At 39.0% G+C, this 20,217-nt stretch overlaps 4 protein-coding genes and 1 pseudogene across 6 annotated transcripts; 1 reads left to right on the top strand and 4 right to left on the bottom strand.

Annotated features, from left to right (window-relative positions):
• Positions 1–510: 510 nt before the first annotated feature.
• Positions 511–2,138, bottom strand: LOC103341596 (serine carboxypeptidase-like 50). Its single transcript, XM_008245143.3, has one exon. It carries the CDS (start codon positions 2,099–2,101, stop codon positions 701–703), a length of 1,401 nt encoding a protein of 466 aa, XP_008243365.2. The 5' UTR covers positions 2,102–2,138; the 3' UTR covers positions 511–700.
• A 1,198-nt stretch (positions 2,139–3,336) lies between these two features.
• On the bottom strand, positions 3,337–5,205 carry LOC103341685 (serine carboxypeptidase-like 50 pseudogene; annotated as a pseudogene).
• A 126-nt stretch (positions 5,206–5,331) lies between these two features.
• On the top strand, positions 5,332–6,766 carry LOC103341597 (uncharacterized). 2 transcript variants are annotated; one of them, XM_008245144.2, is made up of 4 exons: positions 5,332–5,603; positions 5,725–5,806; positions 5,931–6,047; positions 6,429–6,766. In XM_008245144.2, exons 1-4 carry the CDS (start codon positions 5,482–5,484, stop codon positions 6,477–6,479), a joined length of 372 nt encoding a protein of 123 aa, XP_008243366.1. In that variant the 5' UTR covers positions 5,332–5,481; the 3' UTR covers positions 6,480–6,766. The 2 variants fall into 2 exon arrangements, with proteins under 2 accessions (XP_008243366.1, XP_088901701.1); XM_089045575.1 differs by lacking the exon at positions 5,931–6,047.
• A 200-nt stretch (positions 6,767–6,966) lies between these two features.
• Positions 6,967–11,688, bottom strand: MPK17 (MAP kinase 17). 2 transcript variants are annotated; one of them, XM_089045573.1, is made up of 11 exons: positions 11,294–11,688; positions 9,380–9,788; positions 9,163–9,290; positions 8,984–9,043; positions 8,666–8,815; positions 8,373–8,528; positions 8,155–8,292; positions 7,970–8,043; positions 7,713–7,814; positions 7,364–7,622; positions 6,967–7,276 (listed from the first exon to the last, which is right to left on the bottom strand). In XM_089045573.1, the coding sequence occupies exons 1-11, from the start codon at positions 11,528–11,530 to the stop codon at positions 7,226–7,228; spliced, it is 1,764 nt and encodes a 587-aa protein (XP_088901699.1). In that variant the 5' UTR covers positions 11,531–11,688; the 3' UTR covers positions 6,967–7,225. The 2 variants fall into 2 exon arrangements, with proteins under 2 accessions (XP_088901699.1, XP_088901700.1); XM_089045574.1 differs by lacking the exon at positions 11,294–11,688 and adding an exon at positions 11,128–11,214.
• A 333-nt stretch (positions 11,689–12,021) lies between these two features.
• Positions 12,022–14,839, bottom strand: LOC103341686 (uncharacterized). The gene is made up of 3 exons (XM_008245223.2): positions 14,466–14,839; positions 13,863–14,285; positions 12,022–13,622 (listed from the first exon to the last, which is right to left on the bottom strand). The coding sequence occupies exons 1-3, from the start codon at positions 14,736–14,738 to the stop codon at positions 12,222–12,224; spliced, it is 2,097 nt and encodes a 698-aa protein (XP_008243445.2). The 5' UTR covers positions 14,739–14,839; the 3' UTR covers positions 12,022–12,221.
• Between the last annotated feature and the right edge of the window lie 5,378 nt (positions 14,840–20,217).

Raw genomic sequence — 20,217 nt, 5'->3', positions numbered from 1 at the left:
TCTCGCAATTTTCTCACTTTCCCCAGTTCCCAGATCGGAACAATTTCAATATAGCAAGGGCTGAGGCAAAGGGCAGAGCAGCAATGTGCTTGTTTTCAAGCATATGAATCAGTGGCTCTGATCTACTTGTAGGTTTTCTACAGGGTCCCCTGCCATTGAAGCCCTGTACATCAAGTCTTGCACAGATTATTATACTGTGGGAGACAATGGCATCATAGTACGGGTTATGTGCTTGATGGGTTGTTGTGAAGTTTGGAACTTTGGTTACTTAAGAGGGTCTTGACCCAAATGAGCCCCAAGGTTCCTTTCACCCTCCCATTTTCTCCTCACAAACCCGCCTCCAATAGCCATTACATTTTCCCCAACCATTTCATAAGTCTCTCTCTTTTTTTTTCTTTATTATATAACAAGTATACTATGTTAGTCAAATTGTTGCCTGAGAATTGTTTTGTGTTTTCATAATCATAATCATGAAATATAGAGTGAGAAATGGAGAGCAAATTAAACACCTTTTGGCACGACTGCCTAATAATTTTGGCTGCTGGAGACTTTCATATTCCAATAAATCACATTTTGCAGAACGAATCCTAAAAATGGTTTAGGAATTTATTCATTGTAGCTTAAACCTGAACGCTTCCCCTAAAAGAATCATCTTCATCGAGAGAAGTAATACAACAGTAAAACGATAAAAGGAGCGACTTTACATGTCGAAATTTGATGACAAATTAACTTCCCTCGCATTGCCAAACAACCCTTTGTCCAAAACCCAATCTTCTATCATTGCTTGAGCTCTCAATGGCTGGTCAGCAGGCAAAAGATGACCAGCCCCTGAAACCAAAACATGGCTCAAGCTCCCCCATTTCTGAACATACCCAGCAACCTCGCCACCCACCTTCCAAACTTCCCGTTCCGCTGACAGAAACTTGTCAATCCCCTCCCATTTTATGGTCTTGACCCAACCCTCGGTGGAAACCACACCGTCTCTCAAATCAAACTGCCCTTGGTACAACAAGACCTTGCTCTTCTTCACCAAATATTCCACCATGTATTTCACACTCTTCATCACATCTTCATTCAAAATCTCCCCCACCAAATCACTGCATTCCTCAAAAACCAACGACCCATTAACCCCCAAAGCCCTCTTCACCTCCTCATGCCTCAAAAAATCCTCAACCAAACTGGTTTTGTAAGGAACGGTCTTTGTGTAATCATACAGAGTCGCCAACCCAGTCATGTTTTGCAACAAATTCAAGACTCTGTTTCTTGCATCTGTGGCCTCACTCCAATTGCCTGCTTTAGTGAACCCAACTGCTTCCACCTGAAGCTTCTCCAACTCACTCATCTGCCTCTCATTGATCAAACCAGAGAAGTAAGCATTCACAGCATGGGTAGCCACCTGAATCTCTGGGTCTGTGAGCCCATCCCCAATAGCAACCCCACGTAAATTCACACCTTGGGACCCAGCTGCCAACTCAGCATTCCTCTTCAAAATGTAGTATCCAATAGCCGGAACATACTTGCCTGCATAGCTCTCACCAGTTATGTAAAGAGGCCGTGACTTAAACACAGGGTCCAGCTCAATAAACTTGGTAATTGCAACAAAGAGGTCTCTGGCAACTGAAAGCTGGTCTCTTGGGATCTCTTCTGGCTTCGCAGCTATACTGAATCCAGTTCCAATTGGATTGTCAAGAAACACCAGGCCAAAGATTCGGTTCCAGGAACCAGAATTGGGTTCCAGAGCAAGGGGCTCAGAAGGGTGTTTGTTAAAATTTACACGCCATGGCCCGAGCTCGAAGAAGTTGCCGATCATGGAGGAGCAACCAGGGCCGCCTTGGAGCCAAATGAGCAGTGGGGTTTGAGAGAGATCGGGTGAGATTGTGAGGTTCTGAGCTTCATAGAAAGTGTAGAAAATTGCAGAGCCTGTGGTAGGTTTGACTGGGAGGTAGCCTGATTTGGTGGGATGAGCTTGTTTGGGGAACAGAGGTTGTGATGATGATGAAGCTGTGATGAGGTGGAGGAAGAAGAAGAAGAAGAAGAGGAGGAGCTTTGTTGACTCCATTGATGATTGAAGACTGTTGAGACACAACGTCGGATTAATCATATAGATGAGTAAGGTGAAGAGAGTGGACTTTACATCACACGTGGCGACTGGTGAGAACAGTAAAACGAATATTGTGGTTTTTGTAATGCGGTATCTTCAAAGTACATGACGCCAAATAAATATATTATATATATTAGGGGTGGTATTTTAGACCGAAAAATCGTGAAAATTAATCGATAATTTACTGCAATGGAACTGTGCATGAAACCACACCTCATTTGCGGTTGCGGTATTTGATTTTCAAAACATGCCTACAAACTGCGACTATATTTATAAATAAATAAAATTGCATTTTGTATATAGCATTGGTGCTCAAACAACACAACGGGGTCCTTCAAATCCACTCACCACCACCAACACTTGAGTTTGTAACTTTAATTTGTAACATTAGTGCATTACATTTTCCTTTTAGTTTGTAACTTTAATTAACTTTGAATTGGATTTTTCCTTTGGGTTGTAACTTTAATTCATTTTGCATTGCATTGTCCTTTTGGTTTGTAACTTTAAAGGATTTAGCATTGGAATGTTTGAGAAGTTGAGGATGTTGAGAATTTATATATGCTTGAGAAGTTGAGGTTGTGAATTTATATTTTTGGGTTAAAGTGTGCTTGAAATCAAAAGGCTTCAAAAGAAGCATCAAAATTAGGCCTAAAATGTGGAAGATTGGATTTTTATGACACAAAAAGAACTTCCAGTTTTAAACCGTTAATTCACGATAACTGACCGCTTTTTGATTTCAAAAATCACTATACCGCAAATAGTGGTCGGTTTTGTTTGGGCAAAAATTCGCGGTTCGAACCACAACCACCCCTAATATATATCGTATGTTATTATTATTTTTTTGGTAAGTACACCTCGACTAATCCCCATTCGCAGAATTGAGTCTGTCGCTGACCACCAGATGTTGCGACTGCTAGGAGTCGAACTGGAGAGCAAACTCAACCGAATCCCAGAGCCTTGTCCAAATGATGGACAAACCATTGGGCCACTCTAGAGGTTTCGTATGTTGTTCTTTAGCAGTAGCTAAGTTAACGTTACTTTGGCTTCTCATCCTCCTCAACAAGGGCATTGTTTGGTTACAAGTCGTACCGTACAACTGTACAAAATACAAAGTAACATAGAATTTTCCTTGGGCTCCATCCATTTGTTGTGGTTATTAGCTAGGATTTTAATTTAATTGATTAACGAAGATCCATAATAAAACTGAGGTGATTATTTACTAAAATTTCCTCAACTTCTCATATACATTTGGTCAGAAGTATTTGAGCAAGCGTACTATAATAACCATTGAATTTTTACAATAATATATCATCCATCAGGGAAACCAAGATTGCACATTGCTAAACAACCCTGTTTCCAAAATCCAGCCTTCTATCATTGCCTGAGAATTCAATGGCTGATCAGCAGGCACAAGATGCCCTGCCTTTGAAACCACAACATGGCTCAAATTCCCCCATTTCTGCACATACCCAGAAAGCTCATCCCCATTCACTTCCCAAACCTTTCGATCCACCGATAGAAAATTTCCAATCTCCTCCCATTGCAAGGTCTTCACCCAAGCCTCAGTCGAATATACACCATCCCACAAGTCAAACTGCCCCTGGTACAACAAAACCTTGCTCCTCTTCACCAACAATTCCACCATGTATTTCACACTCTTCATGTTGTCTTCATACAATGCAATCTTCACCACATGGCTACAGTTTCTAAACACAGCTGATTCCTTCACCCCCAAAACTTTCTTGACCCTTTGATTGTGCAAATAGTCAGTAACCCATTGGGTTTTGTGATAAGGAGCTTTCTTTGAATAGTCGTACAGAGTGGGCAGCCGTGTCATGTAATGCAACATATCCACCACCTGATGTCTTGCATTTGTTGCCTCTCTCCAGTGCCTCATTTTGGCCAGCCTGATTGCCTCCTGCTGATACCACTCCAACTCAATCCTCTGCCTCTCATTGTTCAAGCCTGAGAAGTAAGCATTGTCACATGAGTGGCCACTTGAGTCACTGGGTCTATCAACCCATTTCCAATAGCAACGCCACCTAAATTAATTAAAATCTGAGACTGATCATGATCATGATCAGGCATCATTAACTCATCATTCTTCTTCAATATATAGTATCCAATTGCTGGCACAAACTTGCCGGCATAGCTCTCGCCTGCAATATAAACAGGACGAGATTTGAACAATATTGGGTCAAGTTCAATAAACTTGGTGATGGCAATGTAGAGGTGTTTGGCAATTGCAAGTTGGTCTCTTGGGATTTCTTCAGCTTCTGAGGCGATGCTAAATCCGCTTCCTATTGGATTGTCAAGGAAAAGAAGGCCAAAAACTCTGTTCCAAGCACCGGGGTTGGGTTCGAGCACAAAAGATGGTAGCTGACGATGATTATGATGATTGTGAAGGTTGACGTACCAAGGACCGATCTCCATGAAGTTACCAAACAAGGAGGAGCAGCCAGGGCCACCTTGGAGCCAAATGATGAGTGGGGTTTGTGAGAGATCGGGTAAGAGGAGGCTCTGAGCTTCATAGAAGGTGTAGAAAATAGAAGAAGATGTGGTGGAATTGACTGGGAGGTAGCCCGACTTGGTGGGATAAGCTTCTTTAGGAAATAGAGAGCTTGGATTACAACTAATAATGAAGGTTGGTGATGATAAGGGTGGGATGTGAAGAAGGAAGGCTAGAGGGAAAAGTTGAAACAATAAGAACCCAGAAACGGAGAGGAGGAGAATAAGCTTCAAAAGGAGTTTGGGGATCGTTGACTCCATTAGAGCCGGTATATCACATGCATATGCGCTACATTATTGTCATGCCCATATATTATTAGTACATGGGGCTTAACGCATTGCAATATTTTTTGTTTTTGGATAGGAACTGTAGTCTAAATTATTTTGAAATTTATAGGAAGATGATTGGAACCTAAGTACAAAAAGACGAACACGCTAATTAGTAGAATGGGAGGATGTTCTTCTGACTCACATGTCTTATTGTAATATTTTAATAACGGTAATTTGTACGTTTTTGTGAGTTTAGGTATTTATGTGTAAGATTTTTAAGGTTGGGTACTAATTTGAAACTACTTCCAAAGATTGGGTACTTTTACGTAATTAACCCTTATTTTTTTATTTCCTAACTTTTCTTTTGCTTTTACACAGAAACATTCGCAGTAATTTGGGAACTGGTTTAGGCCCAGGTGGGTTTGAAACCCTGGAAAGAAACATATGTGGGCTAAGCCCAAGTTTCTTTCATATTTCCCCATTTTTCCATCTGCCTAATCTTCCAGCGACGCCCGGAAGCCACATCACCTGTTTGATCAACTGTCTAGCTGAAATTGCCCAAACGTTTTGGCTTTCAAGTACTCAATTTATAGTCACAACTCATGATGAGGCTGTACGATGGCGTCAAAGAAATTCTAAAGATTCAGAAGTTCAGGCGAATTGTTTCATATGCTGGATTCTACTGCTTCACAGCAGTCTTGAGCTACGCTTACACAAGCAATACGTGAGTCACTTACAACCTTAAACGCATATGAAATGGGAACACTTATCTGGGTTTTGAACCCCATGCTGTTCTTAACATTTTCCATCCATGTTTTTTTCCGTTGTTGTGTTTGGTGTTGCAGAACCAGAGCTGGGTTTTCCAGAGGCGACCAATTCTATGCGTCTTACCCAGCTGGAACCGAGCTCTTGACGGACACAGCAAAGGTACGTGAGAACTCTGATTATCAGAACATGAAGGGCTTATACTTTTTAAGTTTTCAATGTGTTTGATTTGATTCGTATTGGCTTCATCTTCGATATGATACTTGAATTCTTGGGGTTTTGCTAGTTGTATAAAGCTGCTCTTGGTAATTGTTTCGAAAACGAAGAGTGGGGTCCCATTGAGTATTGCATCATGGCCAAACACTTTGAACGACAGGGTAAAACACCCTATGCGTACCATGCCGTAAGTTACTCAACTTTACTTAATCAATTATAGCTCACTTTCCCAAGTGAATAATTTGGATTGCATTTGCTTGGTTTTGTTTCTTTGAATGAGGGTATGGTTTGTTTTTTCATGAAATTTGAATTTGAATTGCTAATTACAGTTCGATATTTTGTTTTTCTTGTATCATTTGCTATGTTGATGCACACAGTTTCTGTTGTTGGTGTTTTGTGCTCTTCGGAGTACATGGTTATACATCTGATTAGTGTCTTCCGAGTATCCATCTGCTTTCAGCATCTCTCATTTTCAGAAGCTACCTCTCATTTTTATTGGGTTGCATAGAATGGAAGTTCATTCGTAGAGTGTTCTTTAACTTGTTCATTTTTATTAACTTGTTTGCAGCAATACATGGCACACCTTCTATCTCATGGACAGCTTGATGGAAGTGGATAGAAGATATTTCCTGTTGGTTGCCATTATGAGTTGAAAATCTCATACCATATCTCTTGAAACTTAAAGTTGCCCTTGGTGATATTTGAAGTAAATATGATGCCAACCATTGAAATGCGAGGATTTACTAGCAGATGAATGCGCAATGCCTGAACTTTGATCAACTTTGTTGTTATATTACTTGGTTTTAATCATGGGGCACCAAAAACTCTATAGATTTCTGTTATTCTTTCCTACTGTTTGTTGAATAAGAGTGCATTAATGAATAATGGCTGTTTGTACTCTCCAAATCATTGTGCAGAATCTATAGCTTCTTGTGTTAGTTTCTTAAATTGATTAACATGTTTTTCGTCCAAAGAAAAAAAAGATTAACATGTTCTATGTTTGGCATGTTAGTCAAATGCCAGCAAGTCCAATCAAATTACGTTACTTTGCTTGAGAAAGGAAATGGTGTAAAACTGAGAATCCATAGGATGAAGCAAAGTCGAGGTAGTTAACAGCTCTCAGATATAAAATAATATAGGTTTAAGAACAAATCATGATATAGGTTTACAAAGAGTATAACAGCCAAAGTGAGTGGTATATGCCTAGAGCCTTAAGCAAAAAAGAAAAACCAACATTCGGTGGTAAATGTCATAAATTATCCACACACCCACAAAATGGCTTTAGGCCCAGCAACAAAATGAAGCCATGCCCTCGTAGGCTATCTTATCAGTAGTATAATACCAGTGATATGCTGCTGCTATCCTCTATGCAACGACATTGATCATCTCATCATTTCGCTCTGCCGTTCTATCTTCCTGCCGGGTTATACAAGCACAGATTACTTACAGATAGTACTATGAAAACTGAGAGGTGCCGAACATACTAAAAAATCTAGGACTTACCTCACAGTACTGTCTGTTTGCAGCCACGCACTTAGAGGCACTAATGCTAGCACTCTTCAACAGACTGTTGGGACTATAGTTTGGCTTACTGAGGCCATTCGGTATGGTTGATCCATTTTCACAAACAGATTCTGCTACTTCAAACCCCTTGGACCTTGGAGGGCTGTGAATAGCTGCACGACCCACTGAAGCTGCAGCACTCTTCTTAGCATTACCATTTTGCTCTGCAGCCTCATCCTGGGACAGGCATACTCGTTCCCTGTGCAAAAGAATGGAAAGCCATCAATCTTGTGAATGAAGATGATAAAATAAAAAACGAGTAGAATCCAAAGAAAAAAACCAATTTTACCTTGGTAACGAAGCATGCTTCCTTTGAAGTGCAGTGCTTCTTTCACCTTTACTGTAGTGTGCCTCAAGATGGGCAAATTGTCGTCTAAACCGATCAACCCCACTGGTGGACATGAGATGCATTTCCATTATACATTTTCACATGGATACTTAACAGAAGTATTAAATTTTTTTTTAAAGCAAAATAAATCACATAATATGATGTGCACATGCCGTATGCACCTTCTAGAAATCACAGATCTAGGAACAAAGGCTGACCTTGGATACATGAAGCCAATATTATCTGACCCTTGAAGGTAATCTTGCAGCATCTTCGGATGATACTCTAAAATCTGAATGCTTTAGAACATTCACCATGAGTAGATGGTAAGGAAAGAAAACTACCAACAACAAGAAGTGAAGAATAATTCACTGAAGCAAAGCATCACTAACTATAGCCATACCTCTCTGTAAATTAGCTCTCTTACATCATCTTTTGTCAATTTACTCCTTTCAAACTCAAACTCGAGCTTAGAAATGGGTTGTTTAGATGGTTCCTGGTTCACATTTGCCAATCCATGAAAATATGGGTCTGCTAGTGCCTGAAAAGAAAGCAATGACCTTTATCGGGAAACATAAGAAACGAAATTATGGCAAACAGTTGTTTTCACAAAAATCTTACCTCTACAGCAGAAAGACGATCTCTAGGATCAAATGCAAGCAAACGCTCAAGTAAACGAAGAGCCAATGGATCTGCATTCGGGATTTTTTGCGAGAGAGGAACTGATTTCTTTTTCTTCATGCTACTTAAATACCTTCTGGCCTTCTCGTTCCGAATCTGCAGTCATTAAGATATCCCACATGATTGGTGATCAAGATTTTAACCAAGTCCAAAGACGCAACCACTTGACTTTGATTAAGTTTTTCTAATAGTATCCTAATAACAAATGAAATTGACAGAAAGAGGTAACAAACCCTTGAAATAGATTCAGCAGGAGGAGTGCCAAGTAAATCGGTAATGAGATCCAATTGATGTACAACATTTTTCCCAGGAAACAACGGTTTTCCTGTTAGCATTTCTGCAAATATGCACCCTATGCTCCAGATATCAATAGCAGGGGTGTACTGCAAAATACAGGTCACAATATGCTTAGCCACAATCTCAAAGGGTTTAGTTCTATCATAAATTTTATACACTTGTTTCTCATATGCCTAAATCATGTAATCATATCACTAATTATTCATATATCACTGTGAGCTGAAAATCTCATAACATAATCTTTACATTCTCACCTTGGAGAAAAAGGAACCACAGAGTTCAGGAGCACGGTACCATCGAGTTGCCACATAATCCTTGGAAAAGGTATTAAAAAAAAAAAAATCAGCATTAACAAAGAAAAGGAAGCTAAAAAGGCTAATGATTACTAGAATGGCAATCCAAAACTTCTATTTTCCCATATAATTACACATACAGTCCAAAAAATGGTAGATGGAGCGTCACTAAATGCTGCACGAGCAAGCCCAAAGTCACAAATTTTCAGTTTGCAGTCTGAATTAGCAAGTATATTTTTTGGCTTTAAATCTCGATGGAAAACATTTGCTGCAAAAAGAAAAAAAGAATCCATCAGCACCATAGAATATGTGAAACCGACGGAAATTCTAAGGTGGTACAATAAAAGGGTATCAAACCTGTATGTATATACTTCAGAGCTCGAAGAAGCTGATACAAGAAAAATTGGTAATGCTCAGGACTGAGATCATCATTTGCCTTTATAACTTGATGAAGGTCAGATTCCATCAACTCAAATACAACGTATATATCCTTAAATTCTCGTCTGCAAGGGGGTAGCATTATATGCTTTATTTCTACAATATCAGGGTGATGTAGCACCCGAAGGAGCTTAATTTCTCTTAAAATTCTTGTGGCATCGGAGACATGCTCAAAGACATCATTGATCTTCTTAATAGCTACTTTCTCACCAGTGTGAGTATCAACTGCGGATGCAACAACACCATAGCTACCTTTCCCAATCACTTCTTGAATTTCATATTGACTTGCCTCACCATATTCTGTGAAAAATTCTTTGTCAAGCATATTCTGAATTAAAATTAAGAAATAATTAGTAATCCTTCAAAAGTAAAATAAGGGCAGAGGGAAAATTGTGAATGGAAGAATAAACAAAAAATGGATGGTAAATGCAAACTTGAACTGACAATTCTAAAGTATACATCTGCATATAAAATTAATATGATAAAACAGAAGTGTACAACCACCGTCATCATCCAACATAAACCACAGATAAGGAACATCTTATTCAGCTCAATTATATTGATGCGGTTATTAGGAAATATGGGAGCAAAACTTAGAAGTTAATCTAACCTACATAGAGAATCTAGAGAGAGCGAGAGAGCAATAAATAAATCAAACATTGCAATAAGTATCACAAATCAAATTTTCAATTTAGTAACAAATCCTAAACAATGATTCACAAATCAATTTTCAATTTGCAATAAGTCACTTGGTTCATTTAAATCGTATTGGTATATTAGCTCATCAATAAAGAAAATTAAACTATCCTAATCTTTTGCAATTATCACTAGCTTACTTTCTGCGACTCCTTCCAATGGGTAAATTGTTGTTCATAGCAGGCAAAAGAATATATGTGTAGTCATGGACAGATGGATACAGTTTAAATAATTTTAAAGATCAACAGTGCAGTACTCTTCAGATGGGACTTATTCAAAACCTGCAGTTCGATCATCACACTTCATTGGCATATCAAAGCCTGAAGAGATCATCACTTGCCATTAAGCTGAACAAAATCTGACAGAAAAGTTGTCTTTCTTTTACACACTCTTAAGTCTCGAGTTACAAATTGCATAACATGAGAATCTAAAAAGTTTACGACTTGAAATCGCAGTTCAAGAAACTGGTTGGATCCTTGATATGATATGAGCCACAGCAAAGACACAAGAAACGATCAAGCAGCTAGGCAGTTAAAAAAATGAACAGAAAACTAGAAGGTATGCACATACAATTATCTTTAAAAAAGAAAAACAGTGACTTTCAAAAACCTTGTTGTATTTCTGTTAACTATTAGACCAGCCAGAGTATGAGATTGCCTGATCCTCTCAGGGAACACCAAAAAACCCACAAAAGGATATGACAGGTATGATTTGATCAAGGATATGAACCCATCAGATAGGAGTATGTGAAATATATATATATAGATATGTACGTATGTACAGCAGTGCAGATTTGAACTTGTCAACTGAATTGTTCTTATTCGTGATCACCAACAACATTAATAATTAATTAGAAGGAAAAAAAAAGTCAAAAATGTAAAAAAGTGTTTGATTAAAAGTATAGGGGAAAAAGAGAGAGATGAAGGGAAGAATGAATCCGAAAGAAAGACCATTAAATTTGACTCGCATACATTTCAGTTGAGAAAAAGGACAACTTGTGGCAACCGACTCAGCTCTAAATCCTCAAAATGCGGACCTTATCTTATCAGTCATCAGATCATACAGACGGAGAGACGCAAAGGAAGAATATTATTAAAATTCAACATCTGGGTTACAGACAGACAGTGTGTGGCTGACCTTATGATGGCCCATAGAGGCCAGTCTGTGATTGGTCCTTTCAGGCACCTTGATGGGCTTCAACCCACTCATGTCCAACTCTACCGTGATTATCAACTCCTCCTCCTGCTGCTCATCAGTACTTGCCGATGATGGTGGCTGTTGAACGACGTCGCTTTGTGAAATAGCACGGTGATCAGCGGAAGAAGAAGAAGATGATGAAGAGAGACCTTGAAACCAGCGAAGAATGGCTTCCATATCATATGCGAGTAGTGAGACTGATGACCGATGACCGATGACCAAATCTTTGGTCCGCTATTAGCGGAGCTTCTTTTATACTCCGTTTTTTGATTGGGACCTGTCCGATATGTCAAAGACTGTCTTTACACGCAGTTGTCTGGTTTTTTGGCCTTCGGTTCTATCCATCCGTCGTTTGTAAAATGCTAATCAATGAACGAGTTAATTTTTTGTTACTAGTTATTTTAGATTATTTATGCTTTTCTTTCGTTATAAATTGACATCACAAACATATTAGGTGCAATCATATCAAGAACTCTTGAGGAATTTCACATGTTTATTACAATAGTGATTAGTTTATGAAAGAGAAAAAAAAAAGTTCATTGGTTTATTTATCTGATAATCATCAAATCCTAGAGATTCCCCAAACTAGCCTTATGACACTGTTGTTTGTTTGCAAATTAGTAAAGGCCAAGAAGGTTTACTGATAGAAATCAAATTGCCATCCAACATTCACTTTGCGAAATCAGCATTAAAAGGTCCACTGGCTGGTGATTCATATATACCTTTCTTAAACTACTGTTAGTAGTGAGATCATCCTGGCAGACAAAACAACTGAAGCAACTGCCTTTTAATCCCAAAAAGATATACACCAGAATATATACAAACATAAAATCAAACACTTCTGTAACAAGTCTTCTGTTTCTGGTCCTCATTGCAATTTTGAAGGCCTTCCCCGACCTCGACGCTTTCGTTGCAACTGCTCAATCTGAGGGGTCTCCGGTGGGTTCTTAGCATTTTCTGCATCTAATTTTGGTTTAGGATGCCTCCCTCTGCCTCTGTACTGTGGCTGCTTCTGTTGCTTATCTGAGCACGATACAACTGCCAGACTTGTTTCTGAATTTGGTTTTGGTTTAGGAGGCCTCCCTCTGCCTCTGTACTGTGGTTGCTGCTGCTGTTGCTTATCTGAGCATGATACAACTGCCAGACTTGTTTCTGAATTTGGTTTTGGTTTTGGTTTAGGAGGCCTCCCTCTGCCTCTGCATTGTGGTTGCTGCTGCTGTTGCTTATCTGAGCATGATACAACTGCCAGACTTATTTCTGAATTTGGTTTTGGTTTTGGTTTAGGAGGCCTCCCTCTGCCTCTGTACTGTGGTTGCTGCTGCTGTTGCTTATCTGAGCATGATACAACTGCTAGACTTGTTTCTGAATTTGGTTTTGGTTTTGGTTTAGGAGGCCTCCCTCTGCCTCTGCACTGTGGTTGCTGCTGCTGTTGCTTATCTGAGCATGATACAACTGCCAGACTCATTTCTGAATTTGGTTTTGGTTTTGGTTTAGGAGGCCTCCCTCTGCCTCTGTACTGTGGTTGCTTATCTGAGCATGATACAACTGCCAAACTTGTTTCTGAATCTGGCTTTGGTTTAGGGCGCCTTCCTCGGCGCCTTGGTGGCTGCTCCTCATCATGACGTTCAGGATCAGAGGGTAGCAATGCCGAAATGCTTACATTCATATTCTTTTTAGCTTTAGGAGGCCTGTCTCCAAGCCTTGGCGGCTGCTCCTCATCATGATGTTGAGGACCACCACATGGCATCAATGCCCTAGTACTTGCATCCATATCTTTTTTAGCTTTACGAGGCATCCCTCGACGCTTTGGTGGCTCTTCCTCATGATGAATTTCAGAAGCCAAGAGTACCAATGCCCTAGTACTTTCTATACCTTTTCTAGGCTTACAAGGCCTCCCTGGACGTCGCTTTTCTTGGCCTTGAAGAGGTGATTGCTGGAACCGATCAGCAAGAGGCACATAACCTTGGGTTCTCAAGTTATCATCACCATGGCAACATAATTCCAATATCTTAGTTCTGACTTCAATATCTTGCCCTTGGACTCTCTCTCCAATCTCTCTAACTTTCCCAGCTTGCGGTTGAAAATGATTTTCAATTACCTCAATTTCTTGAGCTTGTGGTTCGTTTTGCTTATATACTTCCCCACTTTGTTGTTCTTCTCTATGACGATTTCCTTGTATCACTTCATTTTCATACACCTCAGATTCAACATCTCCCAGTATTGCCTCTTTATTCGAACTCCCTTCCACATCCAACTCCATGCTTGCCATCTGCATTGTCAAACGGAATTAGACCCACACAGAGAATGTTGCCAAGAGCAAAAACCTACTGGAAAAGCACAAACAAGATACGACTAGCTAATATCAAGTTAAGATGACATGAGAACAGCATTGCTCAACAAACTTCAAGCACAAAGTAAAATCAGCGCTACCAACAACAAAGATTTACTAGGCAAGCAATTGAGAATGTAAAAGGAACCAAATGCAGAAACCAGGTGTCAAAAATAGTACCGCAAGTTGTCCCTCATTCACTTCCATCTGCTCTCCTTGGGCTTCACATTTGTTTTCAATCACCTCAAAATGCTCTTGCCTTTGTACATCAAGTCTTCTCATCACCTCACTTTGCCATTGTTCCCCTTTCATTTTTTCCTCCATCCTAACAATTTCGCCTCTATCCTCCCGCCCCGGCCACCTTTCGCTCGTAGACTCTCTGTCCACCACACCCCCATCATCACCCTCCTCAACCACAAGATTGTACCTCCCACCTTCCAAATTCACAACCACCCCACTCTCACAAAGTTTCCTCAGATGATGCCTCAGAAATCCCTCATGCGCCACTGGCAAATCCTCATATTCCCTTTTGATAAACTCCGATATGGCCACCTCACTCAGCCCACCTTCCTCATCCAACTCCTCTATTGCCCTCTGTATCATCTACATTCGCAAAAAACAAACAAATGCAATGCCCAGGAGATCAACAAAACCAAGACACTCACAATATCCCTCATAAAACAATATGCACAAAAAAAAAGTAGTTTTCTTGCTTCTAAAAGCTAATCACTTTGAACTTACCAAATAAACAAGAAATTAGTAGTTAACCAAATTCAAAGTTACCGAGGCATAAGGAGGGTGAGTTGGGGTGTGGACGGTGGGGATGAGCTCTCGGAGGCGGCGGTCGATGTTGGACTTAAGGCCCTCGGAGTTGATGATGGGTTTAGAGGGTTCTGATGAAGCGGCAATACGGGTCAAAAGGGCGTCTCTGAGTTTGCAGATGATGCGTTTTTGCCTTTGATCTTTGATATTTTGATGATGAAGGGGTTGGTGAGGTTTTAAGGTTGCCATCGCTTGGGGTTTAAGAGTGAGTGAGCAGCAGAAATGGACATGCATTTAGGATCGTATTGTGAGTTGTGACTCAAACTTCTTCCGGCTTTGTCTGTGCCGGTTCCGGTGCCGCTCAGCTTTTTTTTTTTTTTTTTTTTCTCTCTTTCTTTCTGTTACTCCTTTAAGAGCATCTCCACGCTAAATCGAAAAATTTGTCATTATTCACGTGAATAGTATTAGCTTATTTGTGATTCCACCCATTAAGTCTAGACAAGTCTAAAGCAATTACTATTCACTTAAATTTATTTTTTATTTTTATTTTTAAACCATTGATTTTGATAAGCATTTCGGATAAGATTTTCAATTCCCAAGTGCTAATATTTATTGTAAAATCCTCACCTAAAAATCAAGATAACATTTTTCGATAAAATTTTGAAATTAAATTGGTGTGGAAAGTGAATAATATTGGTAGGTATGTATAGAAAAAATTTCCTGATTTTTTGATTTTTTTATATAAATTTTTTGATATTTTTTTCAATTTTTTAAGCCAAAATTGGACAACCGTTGGATTGTGCAAGATTTTTTGATCGGAGACTCCAGGAGAAGCCACATGGCATGTAATCATTAGGCAATGTGGGGTGGGTCCAACAAAAAAAAATTGAAAATCAACGTCCGAGTTTTGGTGCTCAGCAAGATTAGCCGTGGGCTTGCCCGGTGGGACCCACCATTTGCTCGCTCATTCTTTGTATACCGAGCTGAAAATTGGCTGCCATGGGATCCTTTTGCCTGTGTTTGGTGCACGGTGGACATGCTCTTACGAGCAACTCCATCCATTTGCCCTTAATCATGGCAGGGGAGCTAGGACAGTCAATATTTATGTGAATAGTAGTTGCCCTTGCAAATAGTATTTTCCGTTTCCATCTGTTGTCATGGCTAAGGGCAATTACTATTCATTTTTTTGTTTTTTTCACAACTTTTTTTACCTCAATAATTAATTTGGATAATATTTTCAGATAAGATTTCCAGGTTCCTAAGTGTCAAGACTATTCATAATCGGATAAAATTTCCGAATAAGATTTTTGGGTTCAAATTTTGAATGAATTTCAAAATTCAAATTTTAGATAAATTTTTTTGTTCAAATTTTGGATGAATTTTAAAATTCAAATTTTGGATAAATTTGGGTTCAAATTTCGGATGAATTTCAATTTTCAGATAAGATTTTCATCCAATCAAATCAAGCCACGTGGCATCTCTATCTTGCCAAAATTTCTATAAAACCAGAGGCTCAGTTCATACCTCTCACACCACATCTTTCTATATTTTCATTTCTCAGAGTTTAGAACTCATACTCCATTCATTCTCAATGGAAGATTTTAGAAGATGCTTGGAGAGGCAAGAGCGAGAAACAAGAGAGAGAAATCATAGTGCAGATGAAATCAATGAGTTGCAGAGAAAAGTCGATGAACAAGTTGTCATAGCAGTGGCTTTGCAAGAAGAAGAGAACCAAGGTCACAATCGTGGTTCACAAGTCGGCCGCCGCCAGAATATGGACAGACATAGGCGTTCTCGGGGTAAGAATCTTTTGGAAGATTATTTTATCTCAACTTCTTTGTACTCTGATGTTGATTTTCGAAGGCGATTTAGAATGCAACCCCATTTGTTCAATAAAGTCATGCATGATATTTGCAATTATGATGCATACTTCCTTCAAAAGTGTGATGCTGCTGGGGTTTTGGGCCTTCTTCCAGAGCAAAAGCTTACAACTGTTATACAAATGTTGGTGTATGAAGCATCTGCGATCGTGGATGAGATTTGCGGATAGGGAAGTCCACTACGTTGGAGGCTTTGGTAAGATTTTGTGATGCAGTTGAAACTCTGTACACTATGGACTACCTGCGAAAACCTACTCCGAAGGACCACCAACGGCTTCTACAAAAAGCCGAAGCTCGAGGATTTACAGGAATGATTGGTAGCATCGACTGCATGCACTAGCAATGGAAGAATTACCCAACTGCCTTGCAAGTGATTACGAAAATAGAAAATGCCAAAAAAGTATCATCCTTAAAGCCGTTGCTGGCTTCGACACATGAGTTTGACATGCCTTCTTCGGAGTTACCGGATCCCAAAATGACCTCAACATGTTGGATCAATCCCCGGTCTTCAACGATGTTTTGAGAGGCCAAGGCCCCAATATCACTTATCAAGTCAACAATACAGTCTACCAGACGGGGTATTATCTAGCTGACGACATCTACCCGAGGTGGACTACATTTGTCAAATCCTTTCTGAATCCCCGATCCCAGAAGCAAAAATTATTTGCTACCTATCAAGAATGATACAGGAAAGATGTCGAAAGGTGTTTTGGCATCCTTTAAGCTCGGTGGTTGATTATTCGAGGTGTGGCCCGTTTGTTTGATGAGGAGATCCTCAGAAGCATTATGATGACTTGCATCATCCTCCATAATATGATTGTGGAGGATGAGTACGATTATGATGTTTTAGAGGTCTACGAACCGGATCCAATGAACACGCCCTTGACACAGATTTATGAAATGCCTATTGGGCCAAATGGAGAACCGTTTGAGCCTGAACCGTTGGTGATGGATGGTCGTTTCATGACCCGGATGATAGATCGATATACAGAGATGCAATTTTCGTATATTCATGAAATGCGTCAAGTTGACTTGATGGAGCATCTATGGGTAGTGAAATGCAATGAAGATGAATGATTAATTTCTAGATGCTTTGATTATGTTTTATTTAGTTATGGTTTGGTTGTGTTGTTTTTTATTTATTATGGTTTGGTTGTGGTTTGTTATTATTATTATGCCTTGTTTGTAGTTTTTATTTTATTTTAATTATGTTTTGTATGATGTATGGAATATGTTCAATAAATTGAATGGTGTTTTGGTTCAATAAAGAAATCAAATACAAGTCATTAAGAATTACAACAACTTTAATAGAAAACATGAAAAATACAAATACATAAAAGGTATGCCAACTAATTTAATGGTTTTCATCATTTAACCAATCCGTATTGTTAGGTCCATCATCCTAGAAAAGTCTTTTTCTCATAACATTTCTTCGTTCTACATTCCAAAATTGTTTTGTTTTATGGGACATATGGCTTGTATCCATCATCATGGTTTCCCGATCCATCTTGGCATCATCTTTTTTGCACAAATACTCCCTTTCTCGTGCATACTCTGCTTGAATCTTCATCTCATTATCTTGGCGTTTCTACTCCATTTCAATTTTTATGGTGTTCTGCCTTGCAATTTCCTCCCAAAACTTTGAATTATTATTGCTCGAATTACCCGCTTTCTTTACCTTCGCAGCCTTTCGGCCAATGGGTCTCGGCTCCTTTTCGATGGGTGAGTCTTGGCTCATAGGGGAATCGATAGGTGAATTCGATGGCATTGAATCATAGAGTGGCGTCTCGTTTAACATAACCTCGGGACCCGTGGGAATAATTATGAAGCGTTTGCAATATTTCACCACCTCCCAACATTCATGATGGGTGAAACTTTTTTTGCCACCCCCGGTTTGAACCACATCTGTGCTTGAATAATCTATTTAACAAAAAAATGTAAATGCAAGAAATATTTAAAATATATTGGATATGCAAGTAACAAAAAAAATATATACAAATTTATAAATAAACCCAATCCTAGACATGGCACTATTTAAACATATCAACCCCAAAGTCAACATAGTGCTTGGGTCAACCCCTATTTTGGGTGTTTTAGTGAAACTCCCAAAAAAATAATGGAAATGCAATTAACATTACAAATAAATTGGAAGTGCAAGAAATATTAAGAGACATTTGGAAATGCAAGAAATATTAACAACATATTGAAAATGAAAGAAATATTAACAAAATGTTGAAAATACAAGAAATATTAGCAAAATATTGAAAATGCAATAAATATTAACAAAATATTGAAAAGCAATAAATATTAACAAAAAATATATATATTAGGACATTAAACTTAATAAAACGAAAATTACAAAATACTTACCTCGTTAGTACGATTTTCCCCGCTTCTATAGTTTTGCATCGCTTTTGACAAAGCATCTCTTCATTTTTCCAACTCTTTATTGAGAATTTTAAACCTACTAGACAATGCTATTTCAGAGTCGAGAATTTTTTCACAAAATTCCGCATGAATTTTTTTCCACATATGAAAAATTTCATCTCATGACAAACTTAGAGTCAAACCTCACACAAGGAAACATCTTCCATGGTGCTCCACGCCCCTCTAGTTTCAATAGAAGAAGCCATAAATATAAGAACTAAAAATACAAGGTGAAAGAGAGGGAGATGTTGAGTATAAAGAGTGGATAATAGTAGAAGTAGAAAAAAAATGTATGAGGATTGGTGTTGAAAGAGAAGGGTATTTATAGGAAAAAAATTAGAATTTTTTAGTGTTTTCTAAAAAAAAATTCTATTTTTTTTTCATAATTTTATTGCCAAAAAAATATCAGCCAGTAGGATTGGATTCGAGAAGCAGATCGGAGGGTTGGGGGCATGACATGTGGCTTCTTCCTGTTGGAGATGCGCAAGGTCGACGTCAACACACGCCGGTTTAAATTTTACCGTTGGCGCTTGCAATGCACGCGCCAGCGGTAAAAATTTCAAATCAGCGTGATGACGTCAAGCATGACGTCACTAAAACGAGCTCGACCTCGGGTTGAATTGGCCTTCGCCAACCCGACACAGGACCCATTCCAGCTTGGGCTCACCGTTGGAAACCATTTTTGCAAAAATCCCCAGACGAGGCAAAGGGGTCTCACTGAGTTGCTCTTACTCTACTGGTGTACTTACTTCTTTCCTTTTTTTTTTTTGACCAAAGAAAGTCAATTGTTTTTGTTTTTAGGGTTTTTGTTTTTTGTTTTAGCCAAAATTAGAAAGAAAATGATGAAAAAACTCACACACACAGATATCTAAGAGTTCCATCCATTGGTTTTCTTTGGGCTTTAACTAGTGAGAGTAGTATGAAAATAAGGGAGCTTCTATAATAGTCCAATAATAACTATACTTGATTGGACGGTTATTAAGGACCCCTCATTATAACTCTTCACAAGTGGAAGGAAATAAGAGATGCAAAAGTTTATGCTGCTGCTTAACAATGAATTTGGGCACTTAACAGGTTTCTTATGAGATTCACAAAAGATGCACTTAACCGTTCGATTAAATTTAACTAATTTGATCCAACAATTCAGAGATATAGCCTCACTTCAAGGCCAAATATAAGGCCATCACCCTTTACTATAACCCCCTCACTAGCCATCTCTACCCACTTTTGTTTTTCTGGGCTTGGGCCCCTTTCAATACCAAAAACAGCTCTCAAATTGGGGAAGTAACCACAGAGCCATCTCTACCCACTTTTGTTTTTCTGGGCTTGGGCCCCTTTCAATACCAAAAACAGCTCTCAAATTGGGGAAGTAACCACAGAGAAATTCAAGTCCTTCACTCTTTTCGGCTTTTCCCCCATTTGTTATTGATAGTTGTAGCCAGGCAAAGCCATTGGAAGCAAGCAAC

The sequence above is a fragment of the Prunus mume genome, linkage group LG2 (assembly GCF_029339155.1).
Source record: "Prunus mume cultivar Tortuosa linkage group LG2, ASM2933915v1, whole genome shotgun sequence".
NCBI classification, from domain to species: domain Eukaryota; kingdom Viridiplantae; phylum Streptophyta; class Magnoliopsida; order Rosales; family Rosaceae; genus Prunus; species Prunus mume.
The sequence above is the reverse complement of the archived record's forward strand: the minus strand, read 5'-3'. Positions and strand labels throughout refer to the sequence as shown.

Excerpts from the sequence above, each read along its gene's own strand:
- LOC103341597 (XM_008245144.2), top strand. The coding sequence starts at position 5,482 with ATGATGAGGCTGTACGATGGCGTCAAAGAAATTCTAAAGATTCAGAAG. Across the intron at positions 5,807-5,930 it reads TCTTGACGGACACAGCAAAG|TTGTATAAAGCTGCTCTTGG; the intron begins GTACGTGAGAAC and ends GGGTTTTGCTAG. Across the intron at positions 6,048-6,428 it reads CACCCTATGCGTACCATGCC|CAATACATGGCACACCTTCT; the intron begins GTAAGTTACTCA and ends ACTTGTTTGCAG.
- LOC103341686 (XM_008245223.2), bottom strand. The coding sequence starts at position 14,738 with ATGCATGTCCATTTCTGCTGCTCACTCACTCTTAAACCCCAAGCGATG. Across the intron at positions 14,286-14,465 it reads CTCACCCTCCTTATGCCTCG|ATGATACAGAGGGCAATAGA; the intron begins GTAACTTTGAAT and ends TTGCGAATGTAG. Across the intron at positions 13,623-13,862 it reads TGAATGAGGGACAACTTGCG|ATGGCAAGCATGGAGTTGGA; the intron begins GTACTATTTTTG and ends TTGACAATGCAG.
- LOC103341596 (XM_008245143.3), bottom strand. The coding sequence starts at position 2,101 with ATGATTAATCCGACGTTGTGTCTCAACAGTCTTCAATCATCAATGGAG.
- MPK17 (XM_089045573.1), bottom strand. The coding sequence starts at position 11,530 with ATGGAAGCCATTCTTCGCTGGTTTCAAGGTCTCTCTTCATCATCTTCT. Across the intron at positions 7,815-7,969 it reads ATTGGCTTCATGTATCCAAG|TGGGGTTGATCGGTTTAGAC; the intron begins GTCAGCCTTTGT and ends CATGTCCACCAG. Across the intron at positions 7,277-7,363 it reads CAAACAGACAGTACTGTGAG|GAAGATAGAACGGCAGAGCG; the intron begins GTAAGTCCTAGA and ends ATAACCCGGCAG.